The sequence below is a fragment of the Cygnus olor genome, chromosome 2 (genome assembly GCF_009769625.2).
Source record: "Cygnus olor isolate bCygOlo1 chromosome 2, bCygOlo1.pri.v2, whole genome shotgun sequence".
Classification (NCBI taxonomy): domain Eukaryota; kingdom Metazoa; phylum Chordata; class Aves; order Anseriformes; family Anatidae; genus Cygnus; species Cygnus olor.
In genome coordinates this window covers 70,082,507-70,099,779 of record NC_049170.1, presented here as the reverse complement: position 1 = coordinate 70,099,779, position 17,273 = coordinate 70,082,507, and the positions used below count along the sequence as shown (strand labels likewise).

General features: G+C 40.4%; 1 protein-coding gene across 4 annotated transcripts in view; it reads left to right on the top strand.

The window, feature by feature from the left end:
- The window catches only part of LOC121066476 (desmoplakin), a 39,694-nt gene extending 23,100 nt beyond the window's left edge, over positions 1 to 16,594 (top strand). For 2 of the 4 annotated variants that reach the window (XM_040549995.1, XM_040549994.1), the window contains 12 exons: positions 94 to 220; positions 733 to 937; positions 1,455 to 1,672; positions 2,468 to 2,634; positions 2,966 to 3,104; positions 4,410 to 4,603; positions 5,382 to 5,544; positions 6,155 to 6,238; positions 7,055 to 7,162; positions 7,811 to 7,909; positions 8,797 to 11,088; positions 12,622 to 16,594. In XM_040549995.1, coding sequence (XP_040405929.1) covers positions 94 to 220; positions 733 to 937; positions 1,455 to 1,672; positions 2,468 to 2,634; positions 2,966 to 3,104; positions 4,410 to 4,603; positions 5,382 to 5,544; positions 6,155 to 6,238; positions 7,055 to 7,162; positions 7,811 to 7,909; positions 8,797 to 11,088; positions 12,622 to 15,816 — 6,991 coding nt within the window. In that variant the 3' untranslated portion in view covers positions 15,817 to 16,594. The remainder of the gene's footprint in view (positions 1 to 93; positions 221 to 732; positions 938 to 1,454; positions 1,673 to 2,467; positions 2,635 to 2,965; positions 3,105 to 4,409; positions 4,604 to 5,381; positions 5,545 to 6,154; positions 6,239 to 7,054; positions 7,163 to 7,810; positions 7,910 to 8,796; positions 11,089 to 12,621) is intronic. The other 2 variants (XM_040549997.1, XM_040549996.1) reach the window with 2 other exon arrangements.
- Positions 16,595 to 17,273: the final 679 nt, after the last annotated feature.

The window sequence follows — 17,273 nt, the reverse complement described above, 5'->3', positions numbered from 1 at the left end:
ACTTTAACACACTCAACCTCTAGTGGATGTTTCTTGCGATATTTTGTAGCTATGCTATAGGTTTTGACTATGGAATTTCTTTTCCCATCTCAGAATTGAACAATACTATGAAGCTATTCTGGCTTTGTGGAATCAGCTGTACATCAACATGAAGAGCCTGGTATCTTGGCATTATTGTATGATTGACATTGAGAAAATCAGAGCGATGACTATTGCTAAGGTAAGACTCTATCAGGCCTTAACTGTGGACCAAGGACATCATCACTGACCTGTCCTCTACCACCCCAAACAATGTTTGCTGTATGTTCTGCAAAATCACGTGCCTTCCTTTTGCTGTGTTGCACAAGCTGTTTGGTATGGAAGTTGTCATTTTATTTAAGGAAAAGCAAAATGCTTTCGTATTGAAACATGATATGGATAAAAATAAAGGTCAGCTAAGGGGACTTACCACGTACTTGCTGTACTAGTTCCCACAATGCAAGGGCATGGATAGACACAGTAAAAGGCAAAGTTGCAATATTCTTAAGTTGTGAAATGTTTTTTTTACAGGAATAGATTAGCTCAAAAGGCACTTTTTGCACCATGCTTGTGGAGGCAGCCTGTGTAGGTTTTATTCTAAAATGAGGTTCCTCTGCCCTTCTGTAGGTATATTAGTACGTTCCTTAATAATTCACTAGTCATATACCTTCTTCAGTTGCTGCCTTTTTTCAAAACTCTTCTTCTTTATTTCAGCTGAAAACAATGCGTAAGGAAGATTACCAGAAAATAATAACTGACCTAGAGATTCATTATCAAGAATTCCTCAGGAACAGCCAAGGCTCAGAGATGTTTGGTGATGAAGACAAACGGAAGATGCAGACTCAGTTCACTGATGCTCAGAAGCACTACCAAACCTTGATTATACAACTGCCAAATCAACCGCGGCAGCCGCAACCAGGTCTGTTGTCCCCTTGTTTTCTTGCAGATATTGTACTGCTTGGGTTTCTTTCTTTGGAATGGAAGAGAAGGGGCTGCATTTTCACTTTGTGAAAAAGTTCTCATAAACATATAGACAGAAACGTGTCCAAGAACTGTAATTGCTGTCTACCAGTAAAACAAAACTGGCCATGCACAGGGAGGGGTATGTTTTCCTTTCTTCCTTCTATGGCTGTGAATCTGGGAATAGTCCTCTGAAGTTCATGGAACTTGGTGGGAAAAGGAGAGGGTTTTAATCCGTCTGTTATTTTTTCAGTTGTTAGGAAGCAAAACCTCACTACTGCATTTGAGGAAGCAAGTTTATTTTTTTCTGAAGGGGAAACTTAATTACTTTAAATAGCTGCCTACTGGCCCAGATCTATCTGTTTTAAGTTCTACAAATCAAATCAGTACTTAGGTCAGTTTAGCACTGCATTGGCTTTCTGCTGTGTAGGAGGTCAGTTCTCTGGCAGATGACATTTACACAATTAATTTTACAGTGATCCCAACTGAGACCTGTCCAGTGGGTTCCTCAAACACCATTATAGTTAATGAGAGAAATCGAGACCATGATAAACAGGAGGCCTGGCTGCTGATGGAGCTTCAGAAACTTCGGCGTCAGATTGAATCTTCAGAGATACGGATGGTTCAAAGAGCTCCACTTGGAGTGGATCAAGGGGCTCTGCATGACTTTTCAGTCAGAATACAGGAATTAGAGGTAACTATGTATGTTTTTCATTGATCTTCTTAATGTCATCATGACTGTCCTGCAGAGCATACTGCAATTGTATTCCTGATCAGCTGGGAAAGACACACCCAGACCCTGTGCCTAGATTTTTCAATTGGAAGCTAACCATGATATTTGGATTGGTGTTTAGCTCCTTATCTGGGTGCCCAAGTAGAAAAAGTTGACTCTTGTGTTTTAGAAGACTAATTCTGGCAAGCTTCTTAGTACAAAAAGCCTGATGTCAAGTGGACATGAGCTCATGTTAAGTCTCATTCAGGTTAAATCACTGTTAACATCCTTTTTTAAGGACCCCACATTGCCAGCTACTGTTGAAGTGCTGTCTGTGGGATACGAGTGCATACTTCAGGCTTACAGATTCTCTCCCCCTTCCAACTCTTAAGAAGAGTTATTGAAGGAGACTGGAAAGAGAAGATTAGTAAGAAAAGGGAACAGATTCGGTCTGAGAAATTCTTCTGGGGGCAGTGAGGTTGCAAGAAGGACTTCGGCATGTCCACTGAGAGTAGCTGGCAATAAGGCATTCTGTGACCTGCTTGCTACAGAGCTGAGTTCTAGAGTGGAAGAGGTGCTCAAAAAGAGGTATTACCTGTTGTGGATGGTACAAAATAGAAACTGCAGAATGTTAATTATCCGAGGCACTGCTTCATTCTTCAGTCCAGCTGGTTAGTTAAGACCAGACTATTTGGATAAGGAGACCAATAGCTTATGTGTTGCAGAATGATCATTCAGCCACCAAAAATGTGTAAATCAGGTATTCTCTTTCCTTAGGGTGTGCAGAATGACTCTCAAATAATGGCTGAAACCCTCAATAAGCATAAGGACTTGCTGCCTAACTTCAGAGGCTGTGAAAAGTATGTGTACTTGCAATCAGAGATAAATGCCTTATTTCAAAAACTGGAGAATATTAATGGTGTTTCTGCTGGCTACTTAGACAGGTAAGAAAATTGAGGTTATATCAATAAATCATTCACTTTCTTCCATAATTCTTAGTCCATAAATCTGCCTTTTGTTATCAGTGGTATATAATTACACCTTCTTTCCTACAAATGCTCTCTATGTAGGTAGAAACAGATACTTAAGTGAATTTTTTCTCTTTTCTTAAAGACTTAAAAAAAAAAAAAAAAAAAAGGGAGAGAGAATCGTGGGTGTCGCTGAACTTTCTTCTGTGTTGTCTTTTCTCTTTAACTAATGACTTCCAATTAGAGTTAGCACCTTTCGTGTTTCAGTCCATAATGGATTTGTCTTGTGTTGTATTATTTATTGTAGCTTGAATGTACTGAGGTGTCTGCTCCAGCTTATTCTACAAACAGAGGATGTGATCAGAGTTTTTGAAGTCAGACTGTCTGAAGAGGAGACTGTTCCTTTGGATCTTGATAAAGTGGAGGCTTATCGAGCTTGTCTAAAGGTGAGAAGCTAAGACCCAAGGACACAGCAAGACAGAATTTGTAGCTGTCATCACTAGTCTGAGCTGGGTGGAAACCTCCTGAAATGGCAGGAGGTGGAAGAGCTGATCCTAACATATTTTGACATAGACATATGATGTTTTTGCAAATTACTGGAGGGAATATACAGTTTACTACTACTTTCATCCCCTGGGTGTTGCTGCCCCCATAGCAAAGCCAGGAGCATGGCAGGTCTCCATAAACCATTTCTGAACAAAATTATCTTTTTCTATTCATTTCACTTATGAAGCTAGATTTGAAGGCAATATTTCCTTGCAGAAAAGCTTGTTAGATACTCTTGTAACAAGTGACAAGTAAATGTGTGTGTTATTGTGTCCTGTTTTTTCTGTAGAGTCCATTTCAAATCTTACAGTGAGAACTGCTCATCCTAGATAAGGCAAAGAGTAATTACTTTGCTGTTCACAAAGATGGTTTGCAGAAGCAATCTCTATCTGCCATTGAGATGGTCCTCTTGTGCACTGAGTGCCTTTAGTGGAATAGTTGTTCCTTCTTCCTTTTCTCTTCTCAGGTGAAGTAGGGAAAAGGTGTGTAGGTGGCACAAATGGAGCACAACCAGGTTACTCTTCTACCATATTAACTGAAAGCTGCAGATTCAGTTGCTGGGAGTTGTTTTTAACACAAAAATAAATGCTTGAGCATATTATCAAAGGATATAGTCATCCCCATGTCTGGGGGGTGCAATGGAGAGCACTGCCTGCACTGTATATGCCATTTGGTGTTACCCCACAGTATGCAAGTATGTGAACACATACCACTGTGTGTGTGTAGAGCAACATCTCTGTGTAAGATATTTATGAAAATGCAAATCAGGAAAGAAAAAAACATAAATAACCAGTGCAGATCTTTAGCTAATATTTAAAAAAAAGTATTTAAAAACTGTATATGGCAATTCTGAGTCTTGATCCTACAGCTATTTACATTGCAATGAAATTTTCTAGTCATTTGTTTCTAGGAACAAGCAAGGCAGGCTCTTTTTTGGGAACTGCTCAAATAGCTCTGAGAAACTGAAATGATGGCTACAAAGTATGGCATGAGAGGGCTTTGGTTCAGTAAACTATTTGAGAATAAGTACCAAAGGATATATTTCACTTTAAATAAGTTAACTCCAGTTGGCATTGACATACATACTGTGCTGAATTAGAAACAGAGTATTTAGATCCCAACACATTGTACATGCTGTTGATGATTAAGTTTGAGTATCCTCTGAAATAAAAAAAAAAAAATGACGTTATTATTTTTTCCTCCAGAAAATGAAAGCTGATCTAAACATGAAGAAGTCACTGTTGAATGCCCTTGAAAATGAACTGCAGAAAATGCTTCAGATTCACTCGCAGTCTTGCCAGTCATATACCTTGTATGATATGGACATTGGAAAGTTCTCTGACAAAGTTACCCAACTAATAGACCGCTGGCAGAGGGCTGAAAAGCAGATAGATAACAGGTTTGCTTGAATTTCCTAGTAGCTTTTTCCTTATTGCTATCACTACTAAGATCAGCTTAACAGTAAGTCTAAAATAACTAATGTCTTCTGGAAGTGAAGTTGCACAGATGATTAATTGTGGGCAGTAAGACTGTAGTAAATTGTAAATAGTAACTGTGAATAAGTTGAACATGCTTTATAAGAAATTATGTAAGACCAAGCAAGAAAATGTAGAGCCCATGTGCTGTGGAGTTAGCCAACATTTTGCCCCTTAAACAAAGCAATCAGGTTTATTCCTGAATACCCTCTACCTGAGGGTTAAAAAAAATAAAGTACAAAAACTGAGAACTAAGAGAAAAAAAATACATGTTACTTTATTGAACTGAAGGTATATTCTGATAGATATATTTTTTTTTTAATTCAGGCCAAATGTGGTCCTAGTGATAAAAATTGAGTAGTTGCTGCTTATTTTGGTGAAAATTGGGAGCAAGTGTACTGAAGTCAGTTACCTTGATTACCTCTGCAAGATTTTTTTCATCCCCTACTTAATTGACAGGAAGTGCCAACCTCTGTATATTGCAAAATATTCAAAAGTAAGGGACTAAAAACCCTTATTAGGTGACCACTAGCAAGTACAATACTCTTCTACTTAATATTCTTGTTCAGAATCTCCTTTTAGAGCTGCCCATTGTTTTACTTAGTTTATTACTATATTTATCAAGGTGTCTTACTACTGAAAAATGTTTAAAGAAAGAGAATGTATTTCCCACTTTGACAGTTTTCCCTGTTTTTTTTCTAGATCATGGGATTTAGAAAGGCAGATCAAACAGCTGAAAACTTACCGAGATCTATATCAGGCTCTTTGCAAATGGATCTGTGATGCCAAGCGCAGGCAGGATTCTATCGAGTCCATGAAGCTGTGTGATTCCAACACTATCATGAGATATCTACATGACCAGAAGGTATGCGACACCTGACTGAGTTGTCTGCAATTAACTGGACTTTACATTGCTTTGCTATTCAGAAACTACCACTATCAGTGCAGTCTTCAACACAGTGGCCTGTTCTGAATTATAACATACAAGCTACCAAAAAACACCACGTGTGTAGAAGTTAGGAAAGAGAAAATATTATTATACTTTTTATTTTCTGTCAGTACTGCTACAGATTATGAACAAGACTGTGCTCGTCTCCTGCACAATGACTGACACTTCTACACAGCAGCTTTAAATTAATTCAAGGAACTGTATGATTTTGCAATTTATGGGACAGATTATAGCCCCCAAATAAAATTAAAAATGGGGTAAATAAGTGTAAGCTAGAGTCAACAACTGTCCCTCCCCACCTCAGTAGGTTGTTCAGTCGGTAGGCATTCTTTTGGAGAACAGCTTTCTCATATGCAGTGTGCTTGCCTTTGTGGAAATGGCATGGCTACACATCATTTCAGGTCTAAACCTCTGGGTTTGCAGTGGTCTCATACTGCAGGTACCTTCTGGTGTAGGTAGCGTGTAGAGGAGAGGAAATGCTGGCAAATCTGAGGGAGTGCTTCACAGCTCACTTTTTTCTTGACAGAACTTGCACAGTGAAATCTGTGGGAAGCGAGACAAAGTTGAAGAGCTTCTCAAGCATGCAGATCAGTGCTCGGCTGCAATTAAGGTACTTGGATTTCAGCATTTTTACAGGGTGTGGTTTCTCATGGTCAGGCACATCCCATTGTCTCTGCTCCTCTGGCAGGTGAAATGTCAGTTCTCTGGTGTGTGTGTATGCAGAAGTCAGTGGGGTAAAACGCTTCTGTGTACAAAACATAAGGAAAGTAATCAAGTGTACTTGCCACTTGAAAATGGCAGGACGATTTGGGAGATACCAGTGAAAGCTTCTCTTCAGGAGAATTGAAGCATCCTTCTAGCCAGACCAACCTTTCTAGTTCACATCTTAAAAATAAGCTACCTGTCTGTTCTCTACTCTTAGGAAGTAGGTCTGATTAGGATCTGATCTAGGAGGCAAGATAAATGCAGATTAGCGGGAGGAATGATCTTAGTTTCTGTGACAAAGATCTTGCTATATATGGTGTGACAAAAGTGATATGGAAGAGACACAGAGACAGTCTCTGAAGGTCTGGTTGATAACGCTGCCTAGACTAGTTGTTTCAATGAATTTTTCCACCTCTGGAAGGATAGCCCTCAATTAATGGACCACGTATCTTGCTGTATTTTGCAAAATGCATATGTTGTGTCTTTACCTTTGTCATTCTCCTCTGAGTCTTCCACAGTGGTTCTTGAACTGATGAGCCTTTGTTTGTGACAGAGGTCACAAATGAGAGGGTCATTTGTACGTGTCCAGAAATAACCAAGGGAGAACGTAGCTATTTAAACAAAAGAATCCCCATACAACCCTTTATTTGCATTTGCAGATCCCCAGAGAGTTCTTTGGCAGTTGCTAAATGGTTTTGAACTTTTCCCTGCTGTTTTACAGGATTATGAGCTTCAGGTTGCTTCCTACAGTTCTGGATTAGAAACATTGCTCAACATACCTATCAAGAAGTGTGTGGTTCAGTCTCCTGCAGTGCTGATTCTGCAAGAGGTATCTTTCCTTCCTCCCCCACCAATCTTTTGAATTTACATTTATTCATCAGCATGAGCAGATTTATTCATCATTATGAGTCATATCCAGCTATATACTAATAATTAGCACTGTCATTGGTAATGTGTACTAAGCACATATGCAAAAGTAATTACTGCAGAATAGTGGCTGCACTGCAAAATCATACTTGGGCTCATTTAGACAGTAGAACAGCCCTCAGGAATTTACCTCTTTCCTACTCAATGTCCATTATATACATGTTGTGAGAAAGTAAGATTCATGCCCCAAGTGATTTAGTCACTTTCAACCTGGGAATTAACCACTATTAAAAGTTTAACTTAGATTACTTGTGACTGTCAGACAGGAAGAGCACGAAGAACCAGGGGATGGAGCCTTACATTTAATATCATATGCACTGTGGGGGAAAATAATATAGAAAAAGGTGTGGGTTTATCAGAAAGGAGAATATGTATACTTGGGATCCCCAGAAAGTCATGTGGAGTTGTGAGGAGGAGTCTTTGCTTTTTACTTTGTCAAGTAGCATGTGCTGTCAAGTGGACTGGAATTCTTTAAATGGTCTGAGGCATAGGTATGCTCATATCTAACTCTTTAATACAAGCTGATAACAATTCCCTTTTTCTTTTCAAGGCTAGCGAGGCTCAGGCTCGCTACATAGAGCTTCTTACAAGATCAGGAGATTATTACAAATTCTTAAGTGAAATGTTAAAGAGCATGGAGGACTTGAAGGTAATCTGCCTCTTTTATTTCCTTTACTTTCTATTTTTATCACAGGTTAGCGCTATTGTTGATTGAAGACTTTATGCTTTAGTACAGTGCTAAACAGTTCACAAAACTAAACCCTGAGCTTTCTCAAGCAACAGGAGACTCAGTGGTATGCCACAAAGGAGGCATGTAAGCAGTTTCATGCAACTTTTTTTTTTTAAAGAGTACAGTGTCTTGTAGAGTTACCTCCAAGGTCACACGTGAGGTGAAGAACAAAAGCCTTTGTGGTAAACAGGAGGTGCTTGATAAAGCATGCAGGAGGTTCTCCTCCTCCTCCCAGAGCGTTGACCTCAGTAAGAATACAATTATCTCAGTGCTGAAAGCTTACTCCTCGTGGTTAAGGGGCCACACCTCATTTCAGGCCGTATCTACGGTGTTGGTATCTAATGTTTTAAATGGAGTAACTCCGTTCAGCTTAGAGGAAACAGGGAGGACCATTTAAGATGTGATATACAGGTGATTTGCATCCCCTGGTTGAAAAAGATGGAGATTCTAAGTGAGGCTATTTAATTTTTTGCTGGTGAACTCTTTGTACATCAGATTTTACCAACTGTATGGCATCTCCCTCCTCCATCAAGTATTGTTTCCCTCTGAAATTCATCATGTTGGTTTCTGAATAAGATCTGAATCTGAATAAATAATGAACTTGCCAGAATTTGCCTGGATGACTTTAAGTAAAAAAAGACTTCGAGCTCTTACTGAAGCAAAGAAAAAACATCTTTAGACATATCTTGTAAGTTGTCAGATTTGTGACTATATATTGTATTGCTTTTGATAACTTTGAAACAGTTGTCACATGTCTGTGTTTTTTTTCCTCTCCCCCCCCTTCTTTTTCTGTTATCGTTTTGCAGATGAAAGCCACCAAAATTGAACTCCTGGAAGAAGAACTCAGACTTGCCAGGGATTCAAATTCAGAGACAAACAACAAACATAAATTCCTGGAACAAAATCTACAGAAGTACCAGATGGACATTTCTCAGCTCAAAGCAAAGCTGATGAGTTTGGAGGAGATGAAAAGGCAGGCTGAAATGGATGGAAATTCTGCTAAACAAAACCTGGACAAATGCTATGCTCAAATAAAGGATCTAAATGACAGAATAACCAGGTTGACTTACGAGACTGAAGATGAGAAAAGGAAAAGGAAGTTGCTGGAGGACAGATATGAGCAGCAGAAGAATGACTATGACCAGCTGCAGAAAACAAGACAAAATGAGAAAGACAGCCTTGGTTGGCAAAAATTAGAGTCTGAGAAGGTCATCAAGGAGAAGGAGTACGAGATAGAAAGATTAAGGGTTCTTCTTCAGGATGAAGGCACACGGAAGAGGGAATATGAAAATGAGCTGGCTAAGGTAAGGAACCAGTTTAGCGAGGAGATGAGTAATTTAAAGAACAAGTATGAAACTGAAATTAATATTAAGAAGACTACAATCCAGCAGATAGCTGCACAGAAAGATGATGATGCAAAAGGTCTCAGAGCCCAGGTTGACAGACTGACAAGAGAAAACAGAGACCTTAAGGATGAGATTGTGAGGCTGAATGATGCCATTCTGCAAACCACAGATCAGCGGAGGAGGGCAGAGGAAGATGCTCTTCAGCACAAGGCTTGCAGTTCTGAGGTGTCACAGCAAAAACACCAGTTAGAGCTGGAGCTGAAACAAATCATTCAGCTTCGTGGTGAAGACAACTCAAGGTACAAGCAGGCTCTTGAGGAGGCTGCCTCTACTATTCAGGATAAAACTAAGGAGCTGGAAAGGCTAAAGGTTCAGCTTCAGGAAGAGGCTAAAAGCCGATGGGAACTTGAAAATGAATTGGCTAAGGTAAGGAACAGTTATGATGAGGAAATAATTAGCTTAAAGAACAAATATGAAACTGAGATTAATATCACAAAGACCACAATTCACCAGGTCACCATGCAAAAGGAAGAGGACACTAATAATTATAGAGCACAGCTTGATAATGCCATGAGAGAAAATAGGAATTTGTGTGAAGAAATTAGGAGACTGAAGAATACAATAAGTCAAACAACAGATAATCTACGGAAAATAGAAGAGAATGCTCAGCAACAGAAGGCAGCTGGCTCAGAGCTTTCTCAGAAGAAACAGCAGCTGGAGATTGAGCTAAAGCAAGTTATTCAAAGGCACTCTGATGAAAGCATGCGATACAAACAGTCGCTTGATGATGCTTCTAAGACCATTAAAGAGAGAAACAAAGAGATCGAAAGGGTAAGAAAGTTGTTGGATGTAGAAACAAGTCAAAGAAAAGAAATAGAGGATGAGAACAGTCAGTTAAAAAGAGTCCAGTTTGACCTGCAGAAAGCAAACACGAGTGCTACTGAGACAATTAACAAGCTGAGGATCCAAGAGCAGGAACTGGCCAGATTGAAAATTGACTATGAAAGAGTTTCGCAGGAGAAAAAAGGCAGGGATCAAGAAAGTGCAAAGTTCCAAAGCACTGTAAAAGACTTGCAGATCCAGAAACATAAGCTGGAAGAGGAACTTTGTAGGCAGAATAAAAGTGTAATGGAAGAGACAGCCAGGAGGAAGAAACTGGAAGAGGAAATAGAAAGCATGAGGAGATCTCTGAGGGAGCAATCAGTCAAAATAACTAATCTCACACAGCAGATAGAGGAAGTGTCTATTGTAAAGAAGAGGAATGAAGATGACCTTAGACACCAAAGAGAAGTATTAGATGGTCATGTGAGAGAGAAGCAGAGATACATGGAGGAGATAAGAAAATACACATCTGATATTGAGACTTTACGCCGTCAGTTGGTCCAAGAACAGGAGCAATTAAAGCAGGCTCACCTACGATATGAGCACTTACAGAAAACCTCTGAGGAGAAGAGCAAAAACTTGAATGAGTGCAAAATAGAAATTGAAAGGCTTCAGTCTCTCACTGAGAACCTAACCAAGGAACACTTGTTACTGGAAGAAGAGCTGCGAAATGTTAGATTGGAGTATGATGATCTCAGAATGGTCAGAAGTGAAGTTGATGAGAAAAATACTACCATTGCTGAACTAAAGAATCAGCTTCAGACAAGCAGCAAGCAAACCCTGGAACTTCAGGGGTTGATTAATGATTTACAGAAAGAAAGGGAAAAATTGAGACAGGAAATTGAAAAATTCCAAAAGCAGGCTCTAGAGGTATTCACCCATATTTTGATCCCAGCTTTACTATCTCTCAGATATATAATTAATTGCAATGTCCATTTGAACCAACTTACTTCACCCCTTACTGTTTGAGTTCACTGTACTTGTGACTAATATCCCTTTTATGGCCCCTCTCCTTGTTAATTTTAAAAGAAAAATAGCAGGATTTGGCCACTCTCTTAGCCTCTCTACTCCCTGGGAACTGTGATAGGAAACTGTAAACTATCTCTCTCATCTAGTTGGGCCTTGCCTTTAGCTTGAAGGAAACCCTAGGTCTGTACCCCAGTCTCCAGCAAACCATCCTAAGGGAAAATGAGAATAGATGGAGTACCACTGTGCTTTGGCTGTGTGCTTCCCAGAGCTGTTTTGGCCAGCTCCATTTGGATGTGTTAAAGCCATCCTCTGAGGCTGACATAAATTGTATCATAAAGTAAACCACAACAAACAAGCTGTCACAGTGCTGCTTAGCTGTGTAAAGTGTTGACTAAATGGAAGAATGAAAGGTGGTGTAGTCAGCTGTACCTAAAATACTTAAAACCTAAATTTCATTAACTGTTGGGACTTCAGTTCCTAAGTCACTAATGGCACTTGTAAATTTCACTATTGGCCCTTATTCCTTAGGCTTGAGGTGACAGTATAGATAGGTTAAAAAAAAAAAAACATTTTTTTGTTCTTTTACTCTTCTGCCTTGTTCAAAGAGCTACTGTTTAAATATACAGAAGAACTTGTGAAAATATTTCTTTACTTTTTTCTGTACTTTCCCTCCATACTTTCTTTCTCATCTCAGTTCTCAGCTATTTCCTGTACTAAGTTTTTATTTTCTTTATTTTTATAATCTTAATACTGATTAAAAAATATTAATATGTAGCATTATCTGACATGTATACATATATATGCATGTGTTACATATTATGTAAACTTGCATTCCATTTAATATGGACTGCATTTGAATGTGCACGTGCATACGTGCCTGTAGGTGTTTGTGTATATGTGTGTGTGTATATATATACATATATGAAGAACTAAAGGGAATTAAAGTGTAAAGGGACACAAGTAAAATTGTTTGGAGTAACGTGAAACTAATAGTAAAGGAAAAAGTGAGTCATATATTTCCTTTTTATCCACTTATGGCCAGTCCTTAGCTGATGTAAATTCACCCAGGTTAGTAGAACTATGCCAGTGTACACCTACTGGTCATCAGACTCTTACTGAATCTTGAATGCTCTGTGCATATGTAGGTGCAGTATGAGAAGTACTAAAAAGCAATGAAGAACTAACTAATTCACCAGAAAATGTTGACTAAGAGTAACAGAATGGAGTCTCTGGTACTAGAGACACTGTCAGTGAAGGGACAGATGTACCTTCAGTGGTTCATCTGTGTGTCCATGGCCTTGGGTAAGGCACTGCAGTGACTAGAACATTTTCCAGTGGCAGATTGCTGCAGGTTAAATGACAGGCTGAAGAGCATTGTAAGTAGAGAACCTAACTCTAACCATCCTCTCTTCGTTTATTTCTTTAAAATTTTAGGCTTCCAATAGGATTCAAGAATCCAAAAATCAGTATAGTCACATTATGCAAGAAAGAGAAACCTTGCTGATAAAAATGAGTGCTTTGGAGCAAGACAAAGCCAGGCTGCAGAGATTAGAAGAGGAGCTGACCCGTTTGAAAGTTAGCCTGGAATCAGAGTCTCGTTTGAAGCAACGCCTGGAAAGTGAGAAACAACAAATCCTGAATGACCTCAATCAGTGGAAGAGCCAGCACTCCCGGACGGAGGAATCCATAAGGAAGATCCAGTGTGAGAGAGAGAAGAGCGAGAGGGAGAAGAACACCCTGAGGACTGAGATTGAAAGGCTGCAGATGGAGATTAAACGGATTGAGGAGAGATACCGATGCAGACTGGAAGAGACTGCTGTCAAAAACCAGTCAGAGTTGGAGTCTGAGCGTCTCAGGCTGCAAAGAGAGATTGAGAAACTTAAGCAACGCCCGTATGGGTCTCACAGGTCTACGCAGACTGAGGAAGACTTCTGTATTGATGCCTCCAAGTTGCTGTTCAGTGGGCTGCGGAAGAAGATTACAGCAATGCAGCTGTATGAGTGTCAAATTATAGACAAAGTCACATTGGATAAACTGCTGAAGGGGCAGAGGTCAGTGGAAGAGGTTGCTGCTGACATTGAACCCTATCTCAAAGGGGCAGGTGCTATTGCAGGAGTGTCTGTTTTGCCCAGACAGAAGTACTCCTTTGTTGAGGCCAAACGGAACCAGCTGCTTACAGCAGAAAACGCAGTTCTGCTCTTGGAAGCCCAGGCAGCAACAGGAGGTGTGATAGACCCACACCGCAATGAGGTATTAACTGTGGACAGTGCTATTGCCAGGGATCTGATTGATTTTGATGACAGAGAACAAATTTACACAGCAGAAAAGGCTATTACAGGATTTAAAGATCCTTTCTCAGGCAAAACTGTGCCACTATCTGAAGCCATCAAGAAAAACTTAGTTGACAGAGAAACTGGGATTCGTCTGCTTGAAGCCCAGCTGGCTGTAGGAGGGGTTGTTGATCCTGTCAACAGTGTTTTCCTACCCAAAGATATAGCTTTATCTCGTGGGTTGATTGACAAAGACCTGTACAGGATTCTGAACAACTGCCAAAGCGCTACAAAGAACTTCATTGATCCCACCACCAAAAAGGCAGTCACTTACATGCAGCTGAAAGAAAAATGCAGGATTGAGCCACATACTGGCTTGCTCCTCCTCCCAGTGCAGAAGAGAAGTATGTCTTTCCAAGGGATCAGGCAGCCTGTCTCAGCAGATGCATTGCTTGAGGCTGGAATTATTAAGGAGTCAACAAGGAATGACTTGGAAAGAGGTGCAATTACAGTGGAAGAAGTGAGTGAGAGAATTATTGATTTCCTTCAGGGCTCTAGTTGTATTGCAGGCATCTACAATGAGGCTACTAAAGAGAAACTTGGCATTTACCAGGCTATGAAAATAGGCTTGGTTAGACCAGGGACAGCCCTTGAACTCCTGGAAGCCCAGGCAGCCACAGGGTTCATAGTGGATCCTGTCAGCAATGTGAGGCTGCCTGTTGAAGAAGCTTACAAAAGAGGTCTTGTTGGAATTGAATTTAAAGAGAAACTTCTCTCTGCTGAAAGAGCTGTCACTGGGTACAAAGACCCAGAAACTGGAAACATCATTTCTCTGTTTCAAGCAATGAACAAAGAGCTCATAGAGAGAGGCCATGGCATTCGTTTGCTGGAGGCCCAGATTGCTACTGGTGGAATCATTGACCCCAAAGAAAGCTACCGCTTGCCAGTAGAGACGGCCTACAAGCGTGGCTACTTCAACGAGGAGCTCAACCAGATCCTCAGTGATCCAAGTGATGACACCAAAGGGTTTTTCGATCCCAATACAGAAGAGAACTTGACCTACTTGCAGCTGAAAGAAAGATGCATAAAGGATGAAGCAACAGGTCTCTGCCTTCTACCCTTGAGAGAAAAGAAGAAGGTGGTGCACACCTCACAGAAGAATACCCTTAGGAAGCGCCGGGTTGTCATTGTAGATCCAGAAACAAACAGGGAAATGTCAGTGCAGGAGGCGTACAGCAAAGGCCTCATAGATTATGACACCTATACAGAGCTAGCTGAACAGGAGTGTGAGTGGGAAGAAATAACTATTACAGGATCAGATGGTAGCAGTAGAGTAGTCCTTGTTGACAGGAAAACAGGTAGCCAGTATGATATACAAGATGCTATTGATAAAGGTCTGGTGGAGAGGAAGTTTTTTGACCAGTACCGTTCTGGCAGTTTAAGCCTGACACAGTTTGCAGACATGATTTCCTGCCGTAATGGCACTGATGAGGTGTTTCGGCATGAGTCAGTGACTCGGTCTCCCACAGTGCTGAGTGTCAGGAGTTCTTCCTCGATGATAAGGAGTGGTTCATTCTCAGAGACCATGGAGGAGTGCAGTCCCATTGCAGCCATATTTGACACCGAAAACTTGGAAAAAATCTCCATTTCAGAAGCTATACAGCGGGGCATTGTGGACAGCATCACTGGACAACGGTTGCTTGAAGCCCAGGCCTGCACTGGGGGCATAATATGCCCTACCACAGGCCAGAGGCTTTCCCTTCAGGAAGCTGCCAATCAAGGTATCGTTGATCAGGATATGGCCACACGGCTCAAACCAGCGCAGAAGGCCTTCCTAGGGTTTGAAGGCATAAAGGGTGGACGCAAGAGGATGTCAGCAGCTGAAGCGGTGAAGGAAAAATGGTTGCCTTATGAGGCTGGGCAGCGGTTCCTTGAATTCCAGTACCTCACTGGAGGTCTTGTGGACCCAGAAGTACGTGGAAGAATAAGCACTGAAGAAGCCATTAGGAATGGATTGATTGATGGTCGTGCTGCCCAGAAGTTGCAAGACACAAACAGCTATCCCAAAATTCTGACCTGCCCCAAGACCAAGCTGAAAATATCCTACAAAGATGCAATGAGTCGGTCAATGGTGGAAGACATCACCGGTCTTAAACTCTTGGAAGCAGCCTCTGTTTCATCTAAAGGTATATCCAGTCCCTACAATGTCTCCTCAGCACCTGGCTCTCGCTCTGGCTCTCGCTCTGGCTCACGTTCAGGCTCACGCAGTGGGTCTAGGAGGGGAAGTTTTGATGCATCGGCAACCTCTTCTTATTCTTACTCATACTCAACCTTCAGCAGTGGGTCTGTTGGGCGCTAGTAAATGAGGCAATGTGTCTGCATTTTAATATCGTCTAGATTAATCTATATCCCCTTTCCTTGAGCAACAACAACAGAAGAACCCAAAGCAATATGGTTTGGTGGTCCTATTGTTACTTGCCCAAGCAAAATCATGTTGCTGAAACAAAAGAAATAAAGACATGGCCAAAACAAACTTTTAAGTCTTTCCTGGGTGTGTTCAACTTTTCTTCTGAAAAAGCTGTAAAATGCTTGAATGCAGATTTCTGGAGTACAGATTACGGAAATGCAGAAAGTCTTATTTGTGAATTTGGGCTTTCAGTTGCCATTTCCTTCTGGTGTTTGGATTTTTAATGGGTCTCTGTATATTTTAAATACTCTATCATTTGCCTTCTGTTAACTGCAATGTCAACCCATAAGCTGATAACTGAGGTTTTAAAGTCTTGAAGTTTTTTTTTTTTTTTTTTTCCCTCAACGTAGGCCTTTCTCAATTTCCTATTGTGAAGAAAAAATACTAACAATATGGACAGAAAATACCTTTAATACTGCTGTAGAATCTATACCATAACTTGAAAGGCTCTGTCTTCCACATGTTCTACTTCTGTATGTTTGGCTAGCCATTTTCTTAAGCATAACTTGGGCTATTTCTTAAGCATAAAGGGCTATTATTAGGCTGGGGTTTTGTTTTACTGTTACCTCTGTTTTCTACTGTTTTGCTTGATTTCCATGTAACAACAAAAAATATAAATCTAACTGCACCAAGTCAGCTATTCTGGGCAATAAACTTTTGAAGTTGTAAAGTATTTGTTGTGTGCTTATTAAATTTAGCTTATGGATATTCTTAGAGGTAAGAATTAAAGAAAGAACCATTAAAAAAAGCAGTAAATCCTAGCTTTGTCATAAAAATAGTGTATAGGCACTTTGTTTTTCATGATCCATAATTTTTGATGAGTATAGACTTCTGATTCTGTATTTCAGTAGGAAAATTTAAGATAGCACCAATAATGGAAACTATGTCCTTGAAGCAGAAAGCCAGTTTCCACAGTTGATTATAGGCTTGATGATGACCAGAATCATATTTCTTCTGCTCATGATCCAGCCCATTGTCTGCAGCTGTGAGAGACTGTGTGTCAGATTCTCCCATGTTCACCATGCAATTTTGGACAATGAGCAGAACAAAGATAAAGTGACAGGGCTTAACCAAGCAGCGTGGTGGGATAGGAGGATCTTTCAAAACCTGAATGGTCACCTTCTGTAATACCACCCTGAAAGCCTAGGTTGAGAAAAGGACAAGAAGATATTGTTCACACAATGGCTTGCTGTTGCCTGTTGTGCACTGGCTGCCTGCTGCCTCCTTTTACCTGAGATTTTGTCTGAGCTAAGAAAGAAGAGCACAGGATTAGAGGACACAACTGTGGTCTGAAACTGCTTTTTTTTTTTTCTTGCCATGACCGTTCCTCAGCCCATAGCAGAAAATGT